This window comes from Apteryx mantelli, chromosome 6 (assembly GCF_036417845.1).
Source record: "Apteryx mantelli isolate bAptMan1 chromosome 6, bAptMan1.hap1, whole genome shotgun sequence".
Classification (NCBI taxonomy): Eukaryota; Metazoa; Chordata; class Aves; order Apterygiformes; family Apterygidae; genus Apteryx; species Apteryx mantelli.
This window is the reverse complement of record NC_089983.1, coordinates 44163842-44191043: the sequence shown is the minus strand read 5'-3', so window position 1 is coordinate 44191043 and position 27202 is coordinate 44163842. Positions and strand designations below refer to the sequence as shown.

The following is a 27202-nucleotide window of genomic DNA, read 5'->3' as shown; positions in this document are numbered from 1 at the left end:
TTTACCCTAGTTTGGAAAGAGGAACCTCAGCCAAGCGCCGCGTGGCCAGAGCAGCTAGTGAGCAAGGAGCAGAGAGAAAACAAATCCCCGTTGTGCCCTCCAGCTGGCACTGGGTAGTAATGCATGTTGTTTTAAAGGTTAAGGCTGGTCTGCTTGCTCGTAAATTAGCAAGCTTGATGTGCAGTTATTAAAAAACTCAGCCTGAAATCTTTGGTCTTAGCATTGACTGCAACCTCCTTCCTAGACGAGCAGGTGAAAACCTTTGTAGCACAGACCGGTTTCTTTAAGATATCTGTTCTCATTAGCCATGTTCTGTATTAAATTTTCAATTAATTCTAGTTCTTCTTAGGCCTCAACCTTGTCTTTCTCACTTAAAATAAATTACCAATATTTCCATAAAAGGGTATTTTGCATTTCTCTATTTTTAACTAAATAAACTCTTCACTCTTTCATTTTCTTTAAGCCCACAATTACAGAACAAGATGGGAATTTCTTGTTTTAAAATTGCTTTTATTTTACATGGAGAAAAAAACAGTAGTAAGAAAGTAACAAAATTAATACCTGCTTGAAAGAGCATGGGGTAAGCATCACCCTGGAGTCTAGCAGTTCTGCAGACAGAAGGGGGGTCTGCAGCCCCCTCCCAGGCCTTTTTGCCCACCCACCCAGGACCAGCTGCAAAGCGACTGTAGGTCTGTGCAGCACCTAGCCATATAAACATGTCTTCGGAAATGTAAACATGCCCTACAGAGAGAGAGAACTGGAAATCCCAGTGTCAAAACCACCGACAGTATATATACTCCCTTAAAAAGATCTCCCTGTAGACTTTCAGTTAAGCATAATTCTTTCTTCTGAGAAGCTACCCTACTCTCTGGACAGCCATGTGGTGGACCAGGACTTCCCCAGCTGGTACATGGTGACTGTCCATGATACACGGTCGGGTGGTGCAAACTCATGTCATGGGCTCCCACCAGGAAACACACAAGGCCAGCCCAGACCTTGCAGATCTCCTAAGGCTGGGCTAAACATCTGGGGTGAAATCTTGGCCCCGTTGACCTCAGTGGGGCAAAGACCTCATCCACAGTATTGAGCCCAGTTGCATCAATCCTGGCTGTAAATAGGAGGCTGCAAGCTGAACCTCTCTTTCTCACCTGCCTGCTCTCAAATTTTGCCAGTTGCCTCCTTTCTACACTACCGCCTGCTAGGGCAGAGCACTGCCCCTACACCCACCCCTGTTTGTCTTCTGCAGCTGGCCCAGACCTTAGGATTCAACTACGATCATACTCAGGTTGTTGTTGAAGATGATCCTCCCGTCCTTCCTGCTGCTGCATTCGGGCTGGCAGAGAGCCTCTTGGAGACGCTTCTTCAGGTCCATGGGTGCAGTGCCCAGGAAATTTTTCGTCCCTGTTAGGAAATCCATCATGCGGCCTCCAACCGGATCCCCCTCAATAAAGCACTCCGTGATATCCCAGCCAGACGGGAACTCATAAACTTGGTATTCAACCCCGATTCTCTTCAAAACATCTTCGATGTCATTGGAGGTAATGTAGTGGCCACTGTCGGTTAAAGGCAAGCAGTGCCTGTACTTCTTCCATAAGGTGGCCCATCCACTACTATCTGTCAGACACGGCACGAGGAAAGGTTAGTTTTGCAAAGCCAAGGCAGTCGAATACCAGCTAATGCAAATACTACATTAGTTTGAATTAGTCCCCGCACTGCTGACTCAGACCTTGCCAGGAGTGGGAGAAGAGCTTTTCTCTTACTTGGATCCACTTATAAACATCACTGTCTGGACAGAAGTAAAATTGGGGTCTCCCTCAACACTCCTCCCACACTTCTCCTAGCTATTTAAATGCAGCTGCCTGCAAGGGGAGACGCGCCGACATGGGGTCTCATGGCACTCGGCTTGTCTTTGGACACATCACCATGAACTCGCTTTTCTGGCATCTAGCAGGAGCACGCACAGAGGCAAGCCAGCTGCTGCTGGCACCTGATGAGCATGCCCCAACGGACGCTGCAGCATAACAGCAATTCAAGTCACAACCGCTCGGTTGTCCTGGGGTCCTGCTGCTTGCTGTGGGCGCCTGACAGCGGCTGACTCCTGCTGTCATTGAAGTCGGTGACAACATCTTTGTTGTCTTCAAAAAGAGCAGGATTAAGCCTCACTCATTAATAATCACACTTCTCTCTAGTCATTAATTTCACAACAGGAGACCACTGTGAGGTAAGTGGCAACGCATCCATCCACATCATATTCAGGGAAGCAAGAACACATGGGTTATGCATAAGTAGTCCCATCAGCCACTGGTGTCCAAGAGATTAAGCACAAGATTGCATGTTCCCTACAAAATACAGTGTTTGCTTTATTTGATTACTACAGAATAAGTGCTATCTAAATCCCAAGACAAATATTTGTGGTTCTCATACTTCAAAGCTCTTTAAAAAAAAACAACAACAATGAAGCGAAAAATCAAAAGCTCCTCTTACCTGACAAAATTATGATCAGGAGTTTACCATGACGGTCTAGGCAGCTGTGGAAAAACTTGATCGTGTTAGGAACATCTTCGACACGGTACAGCATCTAGAAGTGACAGAGTTACATATGGCCATTATTCTACCTCTACAGAGCAACAGGCCTTCAAAGGCTTAAATTCTTTATCTGTCTATCTGTGTTATTTTAAAATACTTTCCCCAACCCAAACAAAGAGATTAATGTAGGCTTTAACTTGTATGGAGAAACCAAAGGACTTGGAGAAGAAAAAAGAAAGACTAAGAAGAGGTGTTCTGATTCAGACCGATGACCAGCAACAGAAAGATGCAGTTGAACCGAGTGAAATATCTTTCTGCTGTCTGGAAATGACACTTTCTGTGTAGATAGAGATGCTGTATCGACATCTAAGCAGACAAGTAGACGGGGGGAGGCATGTCCAGCGTGGTGTCCACCATACCTGCCGGGTCCTTCGCAGCAGAGCCCCCTACCTGAGAGCCACTCTCCAGATGGTCCTGAGGCATGGGCTTATTCCACCCACAGGAGTACAAACTTTTCACTTCTCCTTATCAAACCTTGAGAGGTTCCTGTTAGCTTAGTGCTCAGGTTGAGAGGTCCCACTGAACTGAGCACTGTCGGGTCTCAGCAAGCCCCTTGGCTCCAGCATCAGCTGCCCATCTGCCATGGGTGGATGCAGTGTCACTCTTCGGCTGCCGATGGAGGGCACCCAATGGCATGCATCCCAGTGTCAGCCTCTGGGCTACTCTGGTAATTGTCAGCCCCACGCTGGATGTTGAGCTATTGAACACTGCCCTTTGAGTCCAGCAAATTTTGCAGTTATAAGATACGCACATCCTTTCAACTCAGCAGTGTTTTTAAGGCAAGATCTTCACTATTTTTGCTGACTTCCCTGCTAACAGTGCACAGAGAAGGCCTGATGGTTTGTGACTGCCCTGATTTATCAAAGAGAATTGCTGAAATGAGTTACTAATGAATTGTAAGTCCATATTCACCTGGCATCTCTTCAGAAACCAGCAGTAATTTGCAATTTGTTCTTACACTGATGGCAACCAAATGCCTACAGGACACATGGGAGGCCCCTGCTTGAGAAGGCGAGCCCAGCAGTCCTGCTAAGCCACTTCTCCATGAAGAGCGACTACAGCATGAGAAACGGTGTTTGGATGAGCAGGTTCAGAGCTGAGCGCTGGCCCTATCAAGCAAAGAGCTTGTAATCAGGACCATCACCGCTGGCTCTTTGATGAGGCTGTTCTGGCTTAGTATGGAGACAGGAGCGTCTCCTGGCACCTGCCTGCTTCTCTTTTCACACTCTTTGGTGAGCATCAGCTGATGACCTGATGATAGGCTCTTGCTGAAGGTGATTTTCCCCTCTCCTTCATCTTACAGGGACAAAAGCAGGGCTCCAGCAAAGGTCCAGGTGCACAACCAGAAGCAAAGGCAGAAGTGCAAGAAGTTAAGGATGCACAAAAAACTGTTTCTGGAGAGCTCGCAGAGAGTTAAGTTGTAATTTATCTAAACACAGTCTGCAGTTTTGGTTTTCCCCCTGCAGGTGCCTTTGCAGCCTGCAGTGTGCAAGTCACTGTGCAGGTTCATATAACAGGGGAGTCCTTTGGTTTCTGCCTCATTTCTGTGACTAGTCTTTATTATCAGGGGCATTTCTAGGCCGTGTCTGGGCCACGGACAGGCCAGGCCTCTTCCAGACATTGAAGAAGTCGCACAGGCACAAAGCAGGGCTTTGGGACTGCCCTTGGGACATGTAAGTTATTCCCGGACCCAGTCACCAAACCTCTTAAATATTTTCCAGTTTTGAAGGTCAGCTCTTATGAAATGAAAGCAAGATAAAATAATTGCCACTTAAGGAAGTGAATAACAACCTTTAAAAAATATAACAGACACATACAATGTTAGCTTCATCGGGGACACAGCTGCATAATTTCTGACCCCAAAATGGATAGAAATTTCACTAACCTTTCCCTTTAGTGCCATCCAAACTGGTCCAATTAAACCAAAAAGTTCTAGTTTTTTGCAGTGGCAAAGGGTAGTTGTTGGCCTCTGTGTCGCCTCAGACTGCCTGGTGTCACCAGGCAATCTGTGCTCCTGGCCGGCTGCTGGAAGGTCAGCCTTGCCGCCGCGCTGCGGAAACAGCCACGGCATCCACACTCGCTTCCCGCCGGCCTCAGCCCTGCTGGGTTTGGTGCCTGCGCAGCTGCTGGAGCAATGACCGCTCGCTGGAGAGCTGCATGCAGCTCTGGTCTCCCCAGCTTGGAGCACATAGCAGAGATGAAGGGAATGTATAAAGCTAATACTGCCCTATTACTAATATTAGTAAAATATTACTGTTGCTAAAGCTAATCCTACATTACCTGAATCATATGGATGAAGTCAAATTTCTTATGTGCGCTCTTCTCTTTCACCTGTTGTTCATACTCAGAGGAAGTGAGCTGGTGCCAAATAAAAGAGGCATTCTGGAGATCGGGAGCTTGATTAACCAACTCTGTTGAAAAAGAAGAAGAAAAACAGGAATTTCACAAACCACAGGAAAACCAACAAACAAGCAGAAACCAACATTCAAATCGGCAGTCCTCACTATATCCCAGGCCCCACGTAGGTGCCCCAGGGTACCTCACCTTTGTACACTGCCACGTGCTGTGGGTTGGGCTCTATGATTTCTGTGTTAATGAAGACCCCTGGGTGTTCAGCCTGCAGGATCCGGATCATTTTCAAATCCTGCTCACCTATTCAATAAACATAAATCCATTACTTTAAAAAGGATTGGAATGGTGTTAGGAGGACACACATGGTAGCGCAACTGCTGCTAGGAGATCCTCAGAGCAGAAGTGATACCCTTTCTGCCTTGAGACTTGTATGGTGGCATCTAAGACACTAATAGTCTTATATCACCATATCTTGCTGCTCAGGCTAACAAAACCTGGAGAATATATTTACTGATAAGACTGAGAACCAGGAGGAGATAAGCAACAGCGTGGAAAACTCATAATGCCAATACTCACTTGGGTTATAGGACAAACAGGTCAAAATAATCAAAGATTAATCTGGTTTTAACCAGAAAGCGTTAGTCTTTTAATTAATCCCAGTTAAACTGAACAAACTTTATTCATTCAGTTGGAGGCTCTCTAAGGTGTTTGTAACCAGGTTTGGGGGATTAGATGTTTGGGAATTGTTACATGGTACCAGGTCTTTCCTCCTTGGGGCCACGGTCCACACGGTCTCAGCTCTCAGCATCTACTAACCAGTTGTTATCTGGGAGCTAGGAATAGTGACTCACGTTATCTGTGGCTTGAGCATCCCACACAGCTGCCTTCCAAATTATCTATTGTGCTCTGAGCTCCAGAGAAGTTAAGTGTGAGTCTGCATTTCCGTCCTAGTGAACTCACAGCCCCTGCCGAGACAAGGCAGCAGCCTGACCCCATCAGAAAGGTTCCCGATACACCAAGTGTATAAAGTCCATCCGGTTCGTTAGGGGCTATGGAGATAGAAAGCAGAGGTGACCACCTTGAGTGGACCTCTGAGAGAATCCCAGTCTGCAGCTTATGGTGGGGTCTAAAAATAGTCCTGCCATGGCAAATATCACTTAGAGAGGTCTTGATACAAGATACTGAAGCTTCCGTATCCTTTCAGCTGACGTAATAGCTATGAGAAAAGTAGCCTTCATTGGCTGGTGTTGCAGTAAATAGAATTCAAGGAGGAAAATATCAGCTAGGGCAGCACTCCATCAAAGTCCAAGGAAGGACGGGGCTTTGAAATTGGAGAAAAACACACCAGGACCCTTCAGGAATGGCAGCTGCAGCAGGGCGGGAGAAACTGCCCCAGGCTGGCTGAAGGCACAAGGAAAGCGGTTGCAGCAATCTCAGTTGAAGGCACAAACCAACACAGGAGTTGATCAGGGAGAGATGACCAGATGGAAAATACCTTCTTTTTACACCTGGGACTCCAGCAAAGCCTAGAAGTTCCTGCTCTGAAACATGGGATTTTACCGTGTGCTTTTGCTGACGCCCTGGTGAGGATCATATCGGGGGCCACTGGCGCGGTTGCAGCATGGTACAAAAAAAAAAGGCTTAGGAGATACAGTAAAAAGGACCTGCCCATGACCCCCCTGGGACTGGCCGTGATCCCAGCAGGCTGCCGCGCTGGCCCGACCCCGTTGTGCGCTGGCAGACGGGGCGCCGGGGTGCCCAGGGAAATCCCATCCGCTCCTCCGGCAGTGCGGCAGCCGGCTGCCGTTGACTCTTTGAAACCCCTCGCGAAACGCCGGCAAGCAGCTGGCCGTGACCCACCAGCGCTACCCGATACGTCAAGGCGCGCAGGAAACAAGAGCAAAACTCGACCGCAAATAGCGACCCTGCATCTACCCGAATCTGCAGCTGAGAAACTTGCGCCAACGGCGGGAAAGCATCGGGCGAATGAGCAACGGTGAGCTGGATGTGAGTAGGTCACTAGTCCCCATTGATATTTTAGTCCACTAAATTCATTTGGGGGGGGGGGGCTCTATGAAATCAGATTCCAAGCGTGAAAAGGTCAGGGATCAGGTATAACCTTTCACTTAACACCCGATTAATTCACTCCTGTCCCTGGCTGCAGAAGTTCAGCTATTCCTGTCTTGGGCACTGCTGGGGCAGTGGGGGCTGACTAGCTAGCCGGGAAAGGGAAAGCTTAGCTTTTCTACTTTTCCACCAAAACCCTTCTGAGGGGAAAACAAGAAAAAATGAGGACCAAAAAAAAAGTTCACTTTTCTTGGATCAGACAGAATTTCTGGTTTATATTACTTATTGCAAATGGGGTGTAATTGAGAGCCAAAAGATTTTTTTCCTCCTCCCTTTCTCATATGCTCCAATGTATTCCCAACTGGGGAAAACAATTCAGTGCTATTTTTCTTTTACTCAGGAAAGCAAGGAAACAAGTGAGAAACGTATTACTTTCACTTGAAAGTATTAACACTCACAATTCAGCTGAAAATACTTTTAAAAGCAAAAGCCTATTCTGACAAATCAAAGTGCTGCATCTTTTCTCTGCTTTTTATTTTCTCTCTCCCAGTGTCCTAGGAGAAAAGTTGGATGTTCACCACTTTTTTTTTTAAACAAATGCATTTAAAGCAGTTTTAAAAACATTGCTTCCAAGAGATTGTTTCTCTCTGGGGGGAAATATCATTTGCAATTAAACCCCACTTATCGCTGGAAAAAAACCCAAACAACACAGCAGTAAAAAAGAAGCACATCTTGCAAAAGCTGCCCAGGCCTCGTGCGAGGGGTTCTGGCCAGCTGGCAGTCACCTCCCCGGGTTTTGCTTGCTTGGAGCTCAAGAGCGTAGCCCAGCCTTGGTCCCTGGGATGGCAATGAAAACAAGAGAGACCTTCGGGTGGGATATTCTGAGACAGGGCCTTAGGGTGGAACAAGTGTTTCTGATGTCCCTAATTTTTTCTACTGAGTTTTTCACAAGCTCTTACCTCCCCTGGACCAGGAGTCTGCTTTTAGGCACATAAAATTAGGTGAGAGTCATCAGAAGACAGAGCCTAAGCTAAGACCACCAGGTTGCCCTTTCTTGGACAGAGCTGACCCATGCTGGAGAAGCGGGTGCAGGAGAGAAGGGAGCATCGCCCTTGCCCCGGCTCAGCACCCCACTTGGCACATCTCTGCTCCAGTGGGAATTTTGGTTGTTAACGCCCAAATAGTTCTCGCCCTGGCTCAAGACCTTGGCAGCACTTTCTGCTGCAGCTAGAGCTGCCCCAGTGCTGTCGCGCTCTTACCTGTGCCGCTGCCAACTCCCAGGACATTTAGGGTGGATTTCCCATTGCCCAGACTGAAATTACAAGTAGACACAACACGTCACTTAACCGCACTATTTCATACAATTTTACGCTTTAATTCTATTATCTGGTATGTCATATTTACCTAGAGATTTAACTGAGACTTGTCATGCGTATTGGGCTAGAAATCTGAGCATCTCTTCAGAGCTATAACGCAGTGTGGCATGGCCAGGCCTGACGTTAGCAGAGTCATATTTCAAAGTACAGTAGGCATCCGAATATAGCATTGCCCTTCCTGTGCCACGTAACTTTCTGCAAGCTGTGGCTGGGGCATGATTGCGTTTCCCATAGCGCACGGGCCTCGCGTTACTCTTGGGGACACCGCGGCAGTGATTCAGCAGCAGGGAAGAAGGTGATAAATCCTGGAGGGTGGGAGATATTCAAGGAGCCTTGGCCCCGATGCGAATCGGAGGCCAGAGATTCCTGCCTACGTTTTTTCACTGTGGAAAATACAGTAACATGAAAAATTACTCATACTTGAAAGGGCTTTACTGTGGCTTTGAATCTAGAGTGTTTAAAAACTATCTGGAGTCATCCAGGCTTAATGCATTACATCTATACTTCCCAAACACGGTTTATCATTTGATACTTAAGCAATGCAAATCAACTTGGAATAGAAATAAGGAGGCCTTAGGGGACTGAGGAAAGTAAGAATTAGTCACTAGAAGAGAATTAGAGATGTGTTACTGATGTGTGATGAAGTCCCAAAAGCAGGAAAAGAGCACAAGAGAGAGATTTCTTTTGAAAAAGCTTTAACCCTTGGAAAGTCAGCTAATGAAAGGAGATGGACATGAAAATGAGGTCTTGATTCTTTTCCTAATAAAAGCTGAAAAACAGCACAGTGTACTAATTGAAACGTATTCTGGAGTCATTAAATAGAATGTTCCCTTAAGGGATATTTCCTTAAGTCCCCTTAAGGGACTTAAAACTGAAACGCATTAAAAGTTTATTCATCCCCCAGACGTTTGCTGATCCTTACATGCAAGTTTCCCGCTCAGCATCACGGCTGGCTTTCTCACTTTCATGGTGGTGCTCCTTACCCAGCCATGATGTGGGGCATTTCTTGCTTATTGAACTCCTCCATGCACTGGTGCTCCGTAGAATGATCCAAAAACGACTTGAAGGCCTCCACGTACTCCTCAGCCGTGAGACTTCTCATGGAAGGGACTACGTATAGCTCTTGAGAAACAAATACAAATTGTGCGTTAGCAGCTCCAAGGCAAAGGCAGAATCCAAGTCCTCAGCAAATATAAGAAACCAAACCCAGGAGGACATGTGTCCCCGGAGCCTCACACATCCTGCAAACACCCCACAGGCTCTTCACACCTCACAGTTGGAAAACTGCTCTCAGGCACACTTTGAGGTCAGCGTATTTGTCAAGGTGCCTAGCTGACTCCCTCTTTTCTACAAGTCTCTCTGTGGAAAATGGCCCCGAATTTCCTGAAGTGGCCACACTGATGACATTCAGTTTGCAGAAAAGGCAAGGGGAAGCCAAAGCATTTCAGCCGAGCGGGGAGGCTCCGTCAGGACAAAGCGCTGTGTTGAGCGTCCCTGCCTCCAGGTTCAGACCTGGCTCAGCTACGGGCTCCCTGCGCCTCTGTGAATGAACGTACGAGCCACTTCACGGCAAACAGAGTCAAAACGGATGCCAAAAGAGCCTGGTGTGGTCTGGGAAGATCCTCTCGCAGGAGAACAAAGACTGAGCAGAGCTGATCCAACGTCATGCAGACACTGCAAGGGGCAGGCTTGTGCCAGCCTGAACACTGGCGACTGACATTGAACAGAAACTGCCCAGGAGAAGAAAAATCAGCTTTTACTCCTAAATAAAATGAGGATGAAGGGCAGGACTTGGCAGAACATCTTCATCCTCCTTTTTCTCTTACTAGGAGTTGCTTATCTAACATCTGCATTTAACCTGTTGTAGCTAATAAGAAAACTTTGTATTAGGACTCAGAAAAATATGTCTCACACCAGATTGTGCAATCTTAAAATGGATGCCTAAGGTCTTTCTGAAACCACATGTCATAAGCAGCTATGTTTCTGGTAATGTGAATGGAGATCCTCCAGCCAGCTCATTCAACCTTCAGGGTCCTCACAGGACTCTGAAACGGTCTCCACTTCTGTGGATATGAGACATAAACATTTCAAAATCTGTCCTCAACACTTTGAAAGTATACCCTAAAATAAACCTGAAATCACCTGGATTGTAGTCAGTGTAGCATCCTGCTTCATCTTTTTTTTTTTTTTTTTTTTTTTTAACAACCTCTAACTCCAGTTCCAACAGAATTAAGACGTATTTGTTCTGATAGCAAGCTGAGTGGGCATTTTACTTTAATCTCTTTTTTTTTTCCTCCCAAATACCTGAATTATCATGTGGAGCTGTCAGAATCTCTTCTTCAAAGTTCATACTGTGGAACCTATTCCTGTAAGGAAAGTATAGCATTTTGGTTATTTGAAGAACCTGTATGTTTTCTGAAGCTGCATTGAGAATGCAGAATAAAAGGAAGATACTCCTGGCAAACTTTCCTTACTTGATAATCAATGCTATTTGTGTTCTTTTACTATAATAAAAGAAAATCAAAACTTCTTGGTTAGCTGATCATCCGTAAACAGCAGTAGAGGACTTTCCACCTGCACCAATATTTGTCTGAGGTGCATCATGAAAGCTTTTTCTCCCTCTGAGGAATTGTTAATCAGTCAATACTAGTGAAAGGCATTAGACTAAATGATATTACATATTCTGTGAAACCTTTAATCATGAGTGGAGTAGAAAAAACAGCAGTGAGGTTAGGAAAAGGCTAGAGTGAGCTTCAGCACCTGAAGTGCTAAAAGATCCGCTTGGCCCAATGTCCCAGGGTCCATTTTACTTTATTTTGTTTTAACGTCAGTTTTCCCTGGCTGAAAATATTATGTCGGGTAATATATAAAATCCATAGGACTGAAAGGGCAAGAGGTAAAAAAGTCATTTGCCCATGAAGGAAATGTTTACATTCTTAGTTTAGGCCTTTTTGTAAAGACTTCCACCAATGAAGTCCCATCTTCATTTTAATTTGACAACGTGCCTCATGTATAAAATAGGGATGAGGAGCCACTAGCAAAAGGAAAGTATTGAAATGAAATTGGAGCAAGAGCCTCATCTCTGTAAAGCAGAGGTGCTAGTGTACAAGTTTCACTCCCAAAGCCTTGCCATTAGAAACTGCTTCGTGACAAGCAGCGTGCAACAGCGGACCAAAAGCCACATTTTTCTCTCTGCCAGGGAACAAAGCTCTGGCATGAGCAAGAAACAAGCCAAGGGGTGGAAAGGAAAAATGCAAGTCTTGTTGTAGGGCTCTGAGATATACATATCATGACATATCATACGAGGCAGCAGGGAAGTGGCCACAGGTTCAAATAACACATTACTTAGGTTAGCGATGGCAAGAAAAGACTAAGGTGTCCCAGAAGTACTTGGAGAAGCTAGAGCGCTGCCAGAAGCCTGCACGAGCAAGTGACTTGTCTGAAATCCTTGCCAAAATCACATCAGAAGAGCTTCTCTGACTCTCAAGAGGTACCTCAGAGATCTCAGTTCCACCAGCTTGACCTCAAATCTCTCGGAAAATGCTGAATTTCAGCAGCACTAAGCCTGAAATCAGCCTCTCGTTATAAGCTCCAACTTGGCTGCAGACCAGGCCCTCAAATTTCCACTCAGCTCTCCGACCTCTTCTGACTGTCAAAGTAGAGGACTATTTTGTGCTCTCAGTTGGACAAACCGAGCAAGATGGTTTTCAGAACAAATCTTCCACTTAAATGCTGTGAGGCAGCAGCGTTTCCCCTGCGCAGAGTAACAGCCCTGGTCAGCAGGGAGTCCGAGGGATACGGACTCCATTTCTGACCGGTCAAATGTTTCCAGCCGTCCCAGGAGAACTGCCAGGTGGCCTGGACAGCCTGTACAGCGCAAGCATTCGCCCACACGAAGGATGCCAAGTTAACTCCTCCACCGAGACTTGCGGCGTTTCTCCCCAGGCAGAGTTTCTAAGATTAACGCCGGATGCTAGGAAGGTGGGACAGGCTTCCTTATCGCTGGGAATAAACGGACACTCTCTAAAATCTGGCTGAAAATCTAGCCCAGATCCGAAGACCGACTTTAACGCTTCCGTGGTCTTTGGGCTGGTAATGTTCGTCCTCAGCCTGGGGCAGGACCTCCAACACCAACACTGAACCCTGGAGCCACCTTGCTTTCTCTGACAGCAACAGAATTAGGATCACAAAGATGCAAGTTGCCTCCTGGTCCTGCCTCGTCACAGGCTGGATTAAGTCCTGAAACATAAGGTTAGTATCTCTTTTCTTAGCTACGACTCCCATCGTGACCAGGATGCGGGGAAACCCTGCCCGAGTCCGCTCACCTTTTCCTGCCGGCGGCCGGCTCCATGCTGGAGGCGGCACAGTGCTCGCTCCCGCTGCCGGGGCCGGGCTCGGGGCTCCCTTGGGAGCTCGTGGCCACCCCGGGGCTCGGCAGCAACGCGCGCGGTCCTCGCTGCCCAGGGATAGCGTGCCCCGGGCTCAGCGCCACTAAAGGCTAGCTTAAGTTAGCACATCCACCTGTTCTCCTACTGTACGTCAGCTTTTCAACCCACTGGCGCGCTTTCGGTGACCTCCCGCGTTTGATAAGGGTTTTACCAGCACCTGTCACGGCGGCCTGGGTTACTTGAGTGATGGAAAGAAATCTGAGCCACGCTGCAGAAGGGAGTTGGTAAAAAAAAAAAAAAAGCAATGCAAAAAAGTGCAATTTCCCGTACAGCTCACTGAGGCCGGCTATCTCGTCCTCAGATGGGATTGCTTCATCAAGTGAGTGACCTTATTTTACATCAGATTTGGCTTTCAAACAGATTTAAGTCATCTCCACCCTAAGATAGGTCTGCAGCAGCACGTTAAGTCAGAAACAACCGCACCGCTGATCTTAACCAAAACGTTCAAATCCAAGACGAGGAAAGAAGAGGGCTCCTTTACAAGCTGTAAAACACAGATTTGGACCCCGATCCTGTCTGACCACCTTGGCGGTGATTTTACATCCTCCTTCCAGATCCCTAAACGCTTGCGGCAGAGCCGCAGGCCCCCGACGCGCAGCAGCGGGCGGCAGCGCGCTTTGCTCCTCCACCCCCTGGGTGCCCCCACGGCACAGCACGGGCCCTGGGGACCAGCGGCGGAAAGCGGCAGGGACGGGATGGAAAGCTGTACCTTCCCGGCGTGACGGGAGCGGCGGTCGCGGCGCCCAAGCTGCGGTGCCCAAGCTGCGGTGCCCCCGTCCCCGCGGCACGGCTCCGGGGACTCCTTTTATTAACGGAGAGCGCCGCAGAGATCGGCAGCCAGCCCCGGAAAGATAAGCCCCGCAGGTCCGCCGGGGGCTAAGGCGCTGCCCCCGCCTGCCCCGGCCCCGCTCGCTCGGGAGCGCCCCGCCGCCCGAGCCCCATTATCCCGCGACAATGGCGCTTGTTCTCCCCGCCGCGGGGAACAATAGCGCATTGTGCGCGCCCCGGCGCCCGGCTGGCCGGGGCTGCGGAGGTGGCGGCTTTGGGGGATGTATCCTTTGCGCGCCGTGCTTCTGGTTCTGCTGGCAAGCTCCCGACTAAATCCTTGCTAAACTGCGCTTTCCACGCCAGGGCGAGAGGCCGGTTTCTGAGCTCCGCCGCGATGCTGCGGGACCTGCGGTAAGAGGATGAACAAAGCCGGTTCGCAGGGCGGTAAAAACAAAACAACAGTGTTTTTGCAAGCCTTACAGCTACAGTGATCGGTTTTGGCACGGGCTGATCCTGCAGAAATAGGTCGTTGGCTTTCCCCCGGGGCGAGCCCGTCTGAGGCTGGTTATTGCTGGCCACCGGCCTCCACAAACAAGTCCTGCGCCTGCTCCTCCAGGCGTGAACGTCAGGTTATTCAGAAACACATAATCAGCATTCCAGAACATTTTGACCTGCATCACCACAATTTTACGCGCAGCCAGGCCTGTAAAATTTCATTGCTATCTGCACTCCAGGCGTAAAGGAGCGATGTCCACTGCAAGCTGCTGCTCCGTTGTTTTGATCTTTTCTTTTTTTGAATTGCGTTGAGTTAAAGAATAATAATTTGGCCATTTCACTTTGGCATGAACACAGAATTTTAATGAATTTATCTCCTAATGTATTCCACTGATCAGCATTTAGGATGAAGAATGTCGGAAAAGACCTAAGCATTTTTACAAAGTTCCTCAAAGCATTACTCCTTTAGTTTTTAAGAACATCCCTACCCTTATTATAAAAACTGATCAAGGTTCACGTAATGTAACTTTGATTCTGTTTTGAGCAGTGTTCATTTCTTCTGTACCAGCATCCTTTTTTAATGAATCATTCAGCCATCATCAAGTTATTTAGTTAGTCACTTCATCATTCAGGTACTGTCAGTCTTCCAGACAAAACTTCTACAGTATAGCTGGCAGTTTCTGTATTCTCCTAAGGGAAATATTTGGTGCAAAAACAGTATTCTGCATTAGGGAAGTTCTGGGAGACAGTCAGATCACCAGCAGTTTTGCAGCATTCATTTTCCTGATGGTTACAAGAATAGTTCTCATTAAGGAATAAATTTTGTTTCACATTAATCCTGTTAAATCTATTGCAGATTCTGGGTAGCACTAGATCTCAGTGTTTAAGCAACAGTATTTGTTTTTCATATGTGTACACATATTTTTTTCCTATAGGAAAAAAATCTGGTAATTACTGAAAAAGAAAAACCAGCGTATAGGTTGTGAGGGGCAATTCTCGTAATCCAGCTGGGCTGCGGAGCACAGACTTTGCAAGAAACCATCGGGTCCTGGCTGCGCTAAATTACACATTTCAGGGAGTTCCCCAAACTTGACTTAAATCTGTCCCCTGCAGTAGGTTATATGTATTGCATCCCCCGCTAAAGGGCTGCCCCGAGCCTGGCCAGGTCATCAGCCGACAGCAGCTGAGTGTCCGGAGGTGGCCGGCAGCGTGAGGGTTACAGGGGCTGTAGGTACACTTTGATAGCTCACAGCTCTTCAACCAGGAGAACCACAACCAGAATTTAAACTTATGCCCCCCTTTTCTGGGTATGCGGAGCAAACAGGGAGAGGCGGCACATGGGCTCGATGCAACGCGCTCAGCCCTCGCAGCAGGCTTTGGCCGCGCGGCTGGACATCCTTCTGCTTTGCCCTGCCCCTGCAAAGAATATTCTTAGCTCGATGAAAATTTCTTCAAAAATCGGTCGAATGTTTCCTTTCCATTTGCTGTGCGTTCTGCCGGCTCTCAAACCGCGGTGTCTACACCATGTGGTCAGTCTGCCCGTTGCTCCTCAGGACCACGCAAGATGGTCCTGCTGGACCATAGCAGGTGTTTGCCGCCCAGCGCGCCCCAGCCGGTCGTGCCGCAGACTGAGCAGAGGAGGGAAATGACTCTGAAAGCCCGAAAACTTGCCGAGGAACGCTTCTCAGTTTGCAGCTATTTGGCCAAAACGCAGCCAGTCGAGGCGCTTTGGCTCAGCCCAGCGTTTCTAAGCCGGGAGGGCAAAACGCAGGGCTAGCCGCACGCTTCTCTGTCGCCCAGCCGACTGCAAGGCAGAGCGGAAAGCGTTGTCCAGGCTAAAGGGACCACAGGCGCTGGATATATTTTACTAAAGACGAGCTAGCTTTTACGCAGTCTGCACACTAGATGGTGTTGCAAGGATGCTTTTCTGCTCTTGCGCTTTCGCCCGGATCCCCGCTCGGTCGCGCAAGCTGGCCCTTGGCGCTAACATGGGCTGCTGCCGTCTTTGCTTTTCGCTTCGGGGCTGGCAGAGGTCACTCCAAAACTCATCGCTCGCCGGCGATCCCTCCCCGCCGCGACGGGCCGCGGGCAGCGGTTGCGGTGCGATTACGGCGTGCCGAATGTTATTCTCCGCCTCGGGACTCGTCACCCGGCTCAGCTGTCCGTTTGCGGATTAGCCTTCTTTGCAGGCTGCGGAAAGGAAAAGAGCTTTATATTGAACGGAGCGGGGAAAACACGGCATTCAGCAAAGTGGTAATCTCTGGAAATAGCCATAATTTGGAACGGTTACCGTGGAAATAAGCTGGGAAGTTTCCCTCCGGCTCAACAGGCAAATCTCCTGGCAATTTTTTTCTCCCCCCTGCAAAATCAGTAGTTGTCCTAGGATCTAGGTGAATGTAGAAAAAAACCCTCTCCTGGCATATTTTTAAAGGTAAATTTCTGGCTTTTGGCGGACCCTGGGGTTCTGGAGGACCCTGGGATACCCAGCACGTGCCTCAGGGATCCAAATGCAGAAGAGCCTTTGAAAGAAGTCCAGAAATGGGTTCATTCCAAAGCAATTTCATGAAAGCTTTCCACGACTGGTGGGGGAAGCGAGGGAGGAACCTCAGGTGTCTCAGGAAGGATAATTAATACTGAAGGGGAGTTGCTGATACCTCTGAGATGCCTGAGAAATGAAGGCTTGATAAATAGCCTGCAAGCAAAATAATCTTATATCATAAGGATAAATCCAGAAAACTGGGAGAACCATTCAATATTTAGGTGGTGAAACATCTTTCTTAAGCCATAAGCTTAAAGCCTTGAGCTAATGCCATCAGTCCATAGCAATCCACGTTTTAAGAGCTGGGCAGGGGAACAACTGGTGTGTATTTTAAAATGCGCCTCCAAGAATTGCCAGAAATTGATAATTAGATTTCATTAAAGATAAACAGAAGTGCAGGGTTTTTTTCCTGAGCGAGATGGTGGAAGGGTTACAGGGGAGAAAATAAACCAGCATGGAGATGGCAACAACTTCCATCATCTTCCCTGCGGTCTTTTGAACGTCAGATACTGCAAGCAGCTCTCCCTTAGCTGCTGTGGGCGGTTCCCACCCCAGGTGTCTGCAGTATCTAGAGCAGGTACCGCAGGCTCAGTGTATTTTTTCTTCTATTTTTTCCCCGCTGCTTAGCAGTCTCCTCATGGCGACAACAAAATGTCTGTTTTCCAGGAAACCATTTGAGCTTTATGGATTAGCCACGGTAGGCACTTGCAGACTTCCATAAAGCACGCTGACACGCTCCCTGGTGTATTACTAACTTGACTGAAAAATTGATCAAAACTGATAGAGTTACAGGGCCCCGAGTCCCTTTACAATCTGCCTTTGCGCTGCTCCGCTCGCACGGAGCCAGCAGAGCCAAGCCGAGCGAAAACACTTGCTTGGGGGGAAAAAAAAAACACAACTTAATACTGCTTTTGGTTTTGCACCTTCTGCCCAACTAGCGCCCGTGCCAGGATATTTCAAGGGTCTCATAAGCGCTCCCTTGTCCTGCGTATACGCTGCGTATTCCCGCGCTGAGCCGGGCTTGGCCACGGGTGAAAATCCAGCAGGATTAGCCCAAAGGTTTCCTCGCCTTTGGGAAGGCAGCCAGGCACTGCGTGCGTCACCTCTCTGCAAACATTATTTAGCGTCCCTTCAGAAACGCCTCCTCCTTCTGCTTATTATTTACACGGCGATTTTTGCTGGAATTCCAAGCGCGGGCTGCTTGGGGGAATGGCAAAGCCAATACCCCATTTAAAGAGCTTCCGAATGAGCTGGCAGGTGGCGTACAAAAGGTATTAGGGGACTCGGCAAGGGATCAGACGCGGCAGAGCTAGCAGAGAGGACGCCGTGCTCCCTGCCCGTCCCGACGCTGAACCCGCTATCGCGTCCCAAATCCTTTCCACCATGCACGAAGCAGTGGCCGCTCCTGCACGAAGCAGTAACGCTCTCAAAACCAGTTCAGCAAAGTTGATTAATAAACATGTAAGGATTAATGCACTGGCACATTATGCGTGTAGGAAAAGAAGTGCTATCATATAAAAAATAGCACATACCCAGCGAGTTTCTTTGCGCTGCCCTCCTTGAATCGCACGCTGCCGACGGGAAGATAACGGCTCTGGGAAGCCGCCTTGAGTTTCTAATGGCCTGTTTCTCAGCTCTTCGCGTTGATGATGCACTTTATAGCCTCCAACAATGCTATTTAAACATGCCTTTGAAATGAGTTCAAAATGCTATTATCATATGTTTTTATTAGCCCCCCAAAAGGTTCGACAAGGACAGGTTTCGGGACAGGGAGCTAGCAGTCAATTTTAGAGTGTTATATTGCACGTGGATGGATGGTGACATACAGGGCAGTCAGGAGGGTATAACAAATGGGATTATTTTGCCATAAACACCCAGCACAAGCAACCTGCCAGCGCCTCAGAAAACTCTGCGTGTTTTCCAGTTTCATCGGTCACATGCCATCTCAACACAGCAAAGTTTTCTTTACTTTACCTGAATGCGTACGATGATAAGACGATGACCTGCAGGCTCTTGACACCCACCTTCTCCCCCAGCTATGAGTCATTTCTGCCGAGCTCACCCCCAGGTCCGGCACCCCGGCCTCTCACAGCGGCCCCGGCCAGCGGAGGCGGCAGCATCGGCCCCGGCGCAGAGAAGAGATGCTGCCCCCGAGACACTCTGAGCTGGCTTGGTGGGTCACAAAATGACCGGCATCAAAAAACTCAATAAATTGGATGAAGCAAGACTGTAGCAGCTTGCTTCAAAAATCACTGCAAATTTTTAAAAATGGAAGCAGCTCCCGTATAACTCGGCCCCGCTGTCGCTCCAGATTTAGCCCAGCGCACAGGAGGGGCACTGCTGAGGGTCGCCTCCTCTCCAGCGCCCGGCGCGCTCGCCTTGGCTGGTGCCACCGTGCTCCTCTTCCCCCAGTCCCCATCCCTGCCCTCGAGCCTGGATTTACCTCGCTGTGGCGACCCTGTGGCTTACAGTCAATGCCCCTTACCGATTCCATGGACAGGTTTTCCTGGGAACGTAACCCAAACATACGGGCCGAAACTTGGTCCAAAGTTATCCACAGACCAAACCCCACATTGAATTTTCTCCTTTTTTTCTTCCCCTGGTTAAATAATAAATTTGTGAACGAGCTTTCCTAAAGCAGTGAAAACACTTTTGATCTTGATTTCTCATATCAGTTATAGAGAGCAAATTAAAATTCAGGATTTGCTACCAACACTTTAATTATTCAGTGTTATCAAGTTGTCACCAGGCCTTTAATTATATTTTAGTTTATACCTAATTTCCTGCACTATGAGTGCTTCGGTGATGTTAAGACAGACCTGCAGCTGCAATGGGAAATGCCCAAGTCTTCTCTGATGCCGTGCATTGGAAGCAGCAACGTTAATGAAATCCCCTGCCATGAGCTGTCATCAATACAGTGCTCATCCGCAGTCAGCATGCTATTTAATTATGTTCTTTTGGTACTAATAAAAACTTAATAATATATTCAAAATGAGCAAGCAGGGTAGAGCAGGGCTTGTGATTTTGCATCTACCAAAAGATTGGGATAAGACCGTGAAATTCAGCCGCTAGGTCTTCTTAGCAGGGGACTCGGCCTTTCAGACAACAGCACGACATGGTTAAAGCTATTTATCTACAGCATACATGTACTCACGGTATCTCTGGTATTCTGGAGACGTAGCAAAGGTTTCGCATGTGATAAGCACTATCTATCTATATAGTTCCTGTTGTTTACACGCATCATTTCTTCTAACACACTAGACAATTTTGACTGAGCAAGATGCTACGCAAAGATGAAGCCTTGAAGCCAATAGAAAAGCCCTCGCAAACCAAACCAGGCCTGGTCAGGGGGGATTTGCAAAGTTTCAGGCAAGCTGGGGTGGGATTGCTGTGCACGCTGCTCCTGAGGAGCTCTTCCGGCTAGTGATCTATGCCAGAAGACATGAAAGAGCCATTTTCTCCTCTTTTGCCCTCAGGAGTGTGCTCTCCAGCTGTGCCGGGTCTCTGATGTGCAGGCAATGTTGATCAGAGCCCTGAGACAGCTTCTCCCAGACTTGCCGGGGTCATTTCCAGTGGTGGGAGGACGATGCTGCCATCCCAGGTCTGGCGTTATTTGGGACGTCGGTGGGCAAACTGCCACAGAAACCGCACTGTGTGCGGTAGTTTGCCCACCGACGTCCCAAATAACGTGAAGCATGCCCCAAGCTGGACCGGGGATGGCAGCATCATCCTCCCACCACATGGCAAACGGCTGCGTAACGGTGCCTGCCTTTAACTCAGACGGGTACCCTGGGGAACCAGGAGGGTCTCTAGGTCCCTTCTGCGTGGGGTTTTGGGGTTGCTTTTTAAGTAGTAACAGTGCAATTGCAAGGAGTTGAAATCCCGGCTCCCTCAAGAGCAGGGGCTGCATTGCCATTGATTTGAAGGACATCAGGGTCAGCCCCAGTGAGTTTGGACAGCACGCTGCAATAAAAGCTGCTGCTGTTTTCTATCACTTCTGTGTTTCTGGCACTGAGAGTGGGCATCAGAAAAGCAGGGAACTCCTACGAGCTGAAAGGCGATGGCAACGCTGCATATTGATCTTTTTGTTATCATTTCCAAGACTCCTCAGTGTCTCTATGACATGCTTCGGGAAGATGAGCAGTAACAGAAGCGGTAGTAAAGATCAACCGACTTGGCAAGGATATTGCAAACAGCAGAGCCCGGCGAGCGCTCCGGGAAGCAGAGGGCGCGTGGTCCCACTGGGGACCAGCAGGGCAAGGGAAAACGCCTCTCACTTTCAGATAATCAACACGATGAAAAAATTGGGAAAGCAGACAGACGTAGGAGAGGAGCATACCAGTACTACTCCTCGTAGCAAAAGCCACCAACGGCAGCTAGCCAGGCCACTGCGGGGTTCACCGTTTCATTTCCATGGTCTTAAAGCCCTTTGGCATATCTCACTACTTTGTCTGAAAAAACCTCCAAGCCTTGAACCCTTCCAGGCCACTTTGCAGAGCACGCTGGCTTTCCCCTGCCGTCCTGCCCTTGCCTTCCTCCAAGGCTGCTGGGAAACTTCCATCTCATTCATTTCTTTAGACAAACACAGGGAAGTGGGAAAAGCCCATCATCCAAGGCACATAAACCTGGTCCTGACGTCTGCCTCCCGCTGCTGGTAACTAGCAGGAGCTGCTGGGCGTAGGGAAGCGAAAAGCGCAGGGTGAGCCTCGAGGAACCGCAGCTGCAGACGGATGTCTCCCCGCTCCCGCGGACCTCTCCTGCTGCGGCTGGGGGATACGCCTATGCAATGCTCCGGCGGGCACCTACCTGCTCTTTGCCAGCTGAAACATACTGTTTGGTTACCAAAATGATTTTCTTCTTACAATATAATGATGCTCCTCGCCCAGAATTAATTAGATGGTGTATCAAATAACCTTTCTTGCCGGCATCTCCATTTCGATCCTGCAGCACCTTTTGCAAGCAATTTTTTCATGTTTAAGATTTATATCCGTGTTAAGTTATTAGTCCTGATCTGGCAGAGAGGCGGAAGCGAGGTTTGCTAACACTTTAGGGAAGTGCTGAACACCACTGCATGTTTCATACAGATGTTTCTGCTCGTTGACTTAATACCATACACACCTGTGAGCATACGTGCTCCCCTGCAAGCACTGCAGTGGTACAGAGGCGCGCGTTCTTCCATGGCAGCTTGGCTCGCAACTGGTTTCCTAAAAAAGGAAAAAAAATAGCCGCGCCACCCAGACGTGGCTGATTAGCGACTGAACCAGAACTAACTTCTCAGAAAATCGCACTTATTGCAGGACAAATTGAGTCTGCGATGGCACAAGCTAGAATAATTGCCCGGGGGACGCAGGGCTTACGCAGCAGCTAGTTAACGCGTTATTCGCGGCGCCTCGGCGCCAGGCTGGGAACAGCCGGCGAGGTGGCGGCGAGCACGGCGCAAAGCCCAGCGTCGCAGCAGCAATTAGGGCAGGGGGAGACTTACCGCCGGCACGGCAGAGTCGCAAAACCACCCCTACAGACACTTGCGGACGGGAAAATAAGGGAAGGGAGGCATTTGACCGCAGTGCTTCAGTTTTCTAGCAAGATATTCCCCGTTCCTGTGGCTGCGGGTTTGGGTGCCATTGGTGCTCCGCACCTCAGTGAGCATCCGATGATGTACACCGAGGTCCGACATCCCACCGGGTCTCCAGGAGGCTCTGGGAAGCCACGTTTTTAAAATAAAACCATTCCAGAGCTGGAGAAAGCAACGAGCTACCAGCCAAACTCGTAGGGAATTACAGCCCGGGAGCTCGGAGCATGCAGACGCGCCTGCGCACACGGCATGAAACCCCCCCTGCACCCAAGGCGACAGCAAAGCTCCTTTTAACTCCAGTATCACCTTCAATAAACGTGACGAATGGGACGATGCTGTGCTTTTACCGAGCGTGGCCACGTCCCTACCGTTTCATTTTAATCCTGGCAGGTCGGGGGAATCAGCACAGCGCGAATCTGCATTTGCTCTGCTTTCTCCACGCCGGGTTTACCGCAGGACTTTCTCTTAACACTAAAAATGTTGTTTCGGTTAATATCCATATAGATCTTAATAATTCCATGAACCCAGTCAGATCTAGAACTGGTTAATGCCTACATGGAGTTGTGTAGTTATATCGAGGCGGCCGGGACCACAGCGTGGGCGCAGGGCTGGCCAGGCACACCGCAGCCGGGGTGGCCACGCTTGCTACCGCCACTGGTCAGGGACCTTTCATCTCCACGAAAGCCTTGGGACATTTATTTTTTATTTCAGCTGAGAATGTGTGTTAGTTAAAACAATCGCCAGTAGATTTATGCTGCGCCGTGCAGTTATTTCTGCCGAGGCAAGCGATAATTATTCTGGTCGTCCATCTCGTATTTATAGGTATAGTCCAGATATAGTCATTTTTCTATTATCTGAAAAAAAGCATTCCGCCCATGAAAAAGCAGTTATCATACAGAAAGCATGTTTGACTCAGTAAAGGCTACCTGCATCGGTATTGCGCCCTGCTAGCACAGCCGTTTCCAGCAGCATCAGCTAGTAGATGGCACAGAAACAAATGCAACATGAACCCAGGGAATACAACCTCCAGATAAATACCTATAGCAGAAGAGAATAATAAATCCAGTCTGCCTCTCGCTATGCAAATACCCACGTAGCCTTCGCTACAAACCGCGGCACGGAAAGGCCGCTGCAGACAGCTGCTGCCCCCTCGGAAGGGCACCCCCGTCTTCAGCTATTTAGTGACACATGTCATCGCTTGGAACGGACCTGCGTTCTCCTTTGAAAAAGTGCATAATGCGGTGAAGGAAGCGCAAATGAAACGAGGAAATGTGTCTGTGAGGCGAGCGCCAAAAAGCCTCCAGCGAGCAAGCGGTTGCAAGAAGAGTCTCGCTGCAGGAGCCAGCCCTGCGCCCACGGTCGGACAACACCGACGTTTCAGTTTTCCCCGCGTGGAGCCGCACTAAACGGAGCCGTCGGGTCACAGCGCCCTGCTTCGTTTCCCCTCAAGCACATATTTAATATTCATCATGTTATAGGGGGACATTTTTATGTCAGGGAAAACACAAGTGCTCTCATAAAATGACTCAAGGGCAATAAAGCATAAATTGTCTTTAAATCCATAAAAAGGGTTCTGAAGTCACAAACAAGGCATAAAATAATATGGAGCTAGAAAGTGCTTTTTCCTTATTAGGTTTATCAAAGTAAAACTAGTCTGGCAAGCCTGTTCTATCAAGCAAATGGATGTAGAAAAAAAAGAAATGGAAATTCTGATTCATATTCATTGTTTCAGTGTCAGCCAGGGGAGAAAAAAGCTTCACTTTAAATTCTTTACTGATCTGAAGTTTTACAGACAGAGTAATCAAAGCTGATAAAGAAGCAAAAGAAAATCAAAGATAATTAATAGAAACAAAGAAAGCAAGAGACAAGGCCAAAGTGTCTAATATTAAAAAAAGAAAAACAGAACATGCTTGACTGCATCAAGCAACAGTTTTAGGCACAGTCAGAATTTTAATAGGGAGATTTTTTTTTTCTAAACCTCCCAGCATTGGCCCAGCTATCGCTGTTTCTGTCCCTGGCCCACTGCTAATACCCACAAGACTCACCTTGTCCCCATTGGTGTCATCGGCAACGGAGTCTGTCTTGATACAGGTTACAGATTTTTTTTTTCCGTCTGTCTACGTTAGGTATTAACGGTCCTACCTGTAGTGCCGGAGAAGTGACACCAGCACCCTTGAGCCAAGCTCGGCTATTGCCCCTAGCGCAGGGGCAATGCGAGGGGTGAACCTGCTGGCACCGAGCCTCCTGCCTTGCACAGCAGAAGCCTACTGGAGAAGACAACACACGTGTCACTAAGCTGGGGGGATCTCACTGTCCTTGCAGGTGGGCATGTGTGCATTTAGCATCCCTGCCACCTTGACAAATGAAGATATTCTTCTTTGTGAGGCCACAGAAGGACAAACGAGTCCCGAACATGTCACGCATACCCTGGGCGAGACCTGGGAGGGAGCTTGGGCTGGCGACGCTTGGTGCGTCTGCTCGCTCCAGGGCTACCAGCGCTCTTGATTTCATTTCACACATCACACCACTGGGGCTTTCCCCCCTAACACCCGCTTCCTGGGTGCACACGATTACGTGAGACCTGCAGCTTTCTGGGTTCTGAAGTTGCATTCTTCCTGGTTGCCATGGTTATAGAAATCAGATGATGAAGAGTAAGAGCTCTACCATTATATGGAAAAATACTCAAAATTTTATTATTTGGAAGACTTGCCCCTAATGATTTGTGAGCAGGGTTGCCAGTTCATCAAGTCTTTTGATTTCTGCGAAATGAAATCACGGCTATGCGAAGTGGGAACTGCGAAGGGGATCCATCAGTCTCACCTTAGAGAGGGTCAATTCATATCTAGACAGTGCTCTTCCAGTATATTAAAAATACTGCACAACTTTGCAAAATCGAAAGGTTTTTTTTTTTTTTTTTTTTTTTGTCAGAAATGATCCATGCTGTATATACAGGAGTGACACAGGCAGAGAAATTCAATCCTTTTGGCCTCTCTGCAGCCTGTTGAGCGCTGCGGACAGATTTGTGCTCTTCTCAGTTACATCTGGCTGAGGTCCCGTGAGCTCATCAGTACAGATTTTGTGGACAAAACTTGATAGAGATTGGAAAATTATGACAGCCCCTAATCCTGAAGAAAACACAGAATTACTGAAGAGCAGTCCATGTAAATGTACTCTCTTTTCTCAGAAGATGACAGTGGTTTCAACAACAAATTGAGTAAAAAAATCATATTTCCAGTTACTGCTTTGCAGTAAGAGAAACTACGTTTAAAAATAATGGGTGTGGATCTGCCATATCATAGAAAGGAACAGAGTGACAAGCAACCGTGATGTGACACATCTGCATTACAGCTTTTGGTCTCAATTCAGATTTTAACAGGCTCCATCAGCTGACTGCATTAAGCGTATGAAGCTGCTGTTTGCTGCTGGGCTCTCCTGAAGAAGAGCTCCCACCCTCACAGTGCTGCACAGCCGTGAGAAACCAGGGCGAATTTCATCGCTGCGTTCAGGAGAGAGCCGCGGGACGGAGCCGTCCCATCCGGCACAGCTAAAAGAGAGGCGTGGGGCCATTAGGGAGAAAGACAAATGGCTCAAGTTGCTCTGCTATAACTCGTTTCTGCTCTGACATTTTCTGGGTCTGGCAGCGGGAGCAATGCAGAGACAGTTCAGCCAGTTCAGACCCACTGGCCGTGTTTTAGCAAACCTCTCAAAACAAACTGTTGAACTACAGCAATGGGAACCCAAGAAGCTGCTGGTGTTTTACCTAGGCAACAACTTCCACAAGCTCTACTTAGTATATTACGGAAGAAATAAAATTCTGTCATAGAAAAGTCTCCTCTCCAAAATCCTCCTTTGGGTTGCTTTTATAAGGACAAGGCTTTGGCGTCATCAGAGGAAACAATTAAAATGATCCACCACTCACAGGAAAACCATCAATGTCTCTTTGGACTTTCTGCATTATATTTTCTCAAAGCATGAAAGATGATAGATTACATTTAAACCTCTACTGCGTCTACTCATTGAAATGATCTTATATTTCTGCCCTGAGATAGATCCCAACTACTCCACCTAAATAAATTTGGATATGCTTGGTCTACCCAATGCAGGCAAGCCAACAAGCTTCACCCTGCTGCAGAGCACACTGCTTACGGCACACTCGGGATCTCTCACAGGTCTGCGTTATCACAGCAATTGAGGTGATGTTCTTCTCTAATTCAGTCACTGAATTACATTGACTGGGAATGCAGAAAGGAAAACCAAACTGCGACTGAATCACTTTGTCACCTGAGGTGTTTCAGGACTAATGAATTCATATTTGCAAAGGGTGCTGAAGGTGGACAGCTCTAAGGAAGCAACAGATAATAACCTACAGAGGATCTGATCATGTCTAAGTGAAGTCAATAGGTGTCATTTATTGACTTTGGAGCAGACATATCCCTCCTCTGCCCTCTCCAAATGGGGTTTTGCCTGATGCTACAATAGCATCAGATGAGAGGCATTATCCGCAAGTTAATGCCTGCTAAATGCAAGGTTCAGAACTGAGCTAACAAAAAGCCAGCTGCAATGGAGAAGAAAAGTCACGTTGTTCTAGGTCTAATCCCGCCAATGCGCAGATACCTGCACACCAATATCGCACTACTGCGATTCCCGGGGCAATGGCAGCTGCATGTAAACAGGCTCACTAGGCTGCATCCATTCCTGACACTTCTGCAGAAAAGCTCCTTGAAGCCTGGTCATAAAGGGCTTTCTGCAGAAGCCAGACTGCACCAAAAGCAAACAAAAAACAAAAAAACAAGAAAAAAACAAAAAAAACCCAAAAAACCACTGCCTCAGCCTCAAAATTAATGCTTGGTGTTCCACTTCATTTGCTTACTGTTGAAAGATTCTTCACTGTTATTACGTTTGAAGAGTTTTCGTCCAAATGTCATATAGGCATCAAACAACCACAATATTCATAACATGCAGGTGAACTTTCATAAAGCAGAGGAGAAAAGAGGAGAAA

The 27202-nt window shown here is 48.0% G+C and overlaps 1 protein-coding gene across 1 annotated transcript; it reads right to left on the bottom strand.

The window, feature by feature from the left end:
- Window positions 1-1258: 1258 nt before the first annotated feature.
- LOC106498446 (carnosine N-methyltransferase 2-like) lies at window positions 1259-24268 on the bottom strand. The gene is made up of 8 exons (XM_013959674.2): window positions 24249-24268; window positions 10686-10747; window positions 9365-9503; window positions 8265-8317; window positions 5131-5238; window positions 4867-4997; window positions 2485-2578; window positions 1259-1614 (listed from the first exon to the last, which is right to left on the bottom strand). The coding sequence occupies exons 1-8, from the start codon at window positions 24266-24268 to the stop codon at window positions 1259-1261; spliced, it is 963 nt and encodes a 320-aa protein (XP_013815128.2).
- Window positions 24269-27202: the final 2934 nt, after the last annotated feature.

Excerpts from the sequence above, each read along its gene's own strand:
- LOC106498446 (XM_013959674.2), bottom strand. The coding sequence starts at position 24,268 with ATGACACCAATGGGGACAAG. Across the intron at positions 5,239-8,264 it reads GGGAGTTGGCAGCGGCACAG|GTGAGCAGGATTTGAAAATG; the intron begins GTAAGAGCGCGA and ends TTTATTGAATAG. Across the intron at positions 2,579-4,866 it reads ACTTCATCCATATGATTCAG|ATGCTGTACCGTGTCGAAGA; the intron begins GTAATGTAGGAT and ends TGTCACTTCTAG.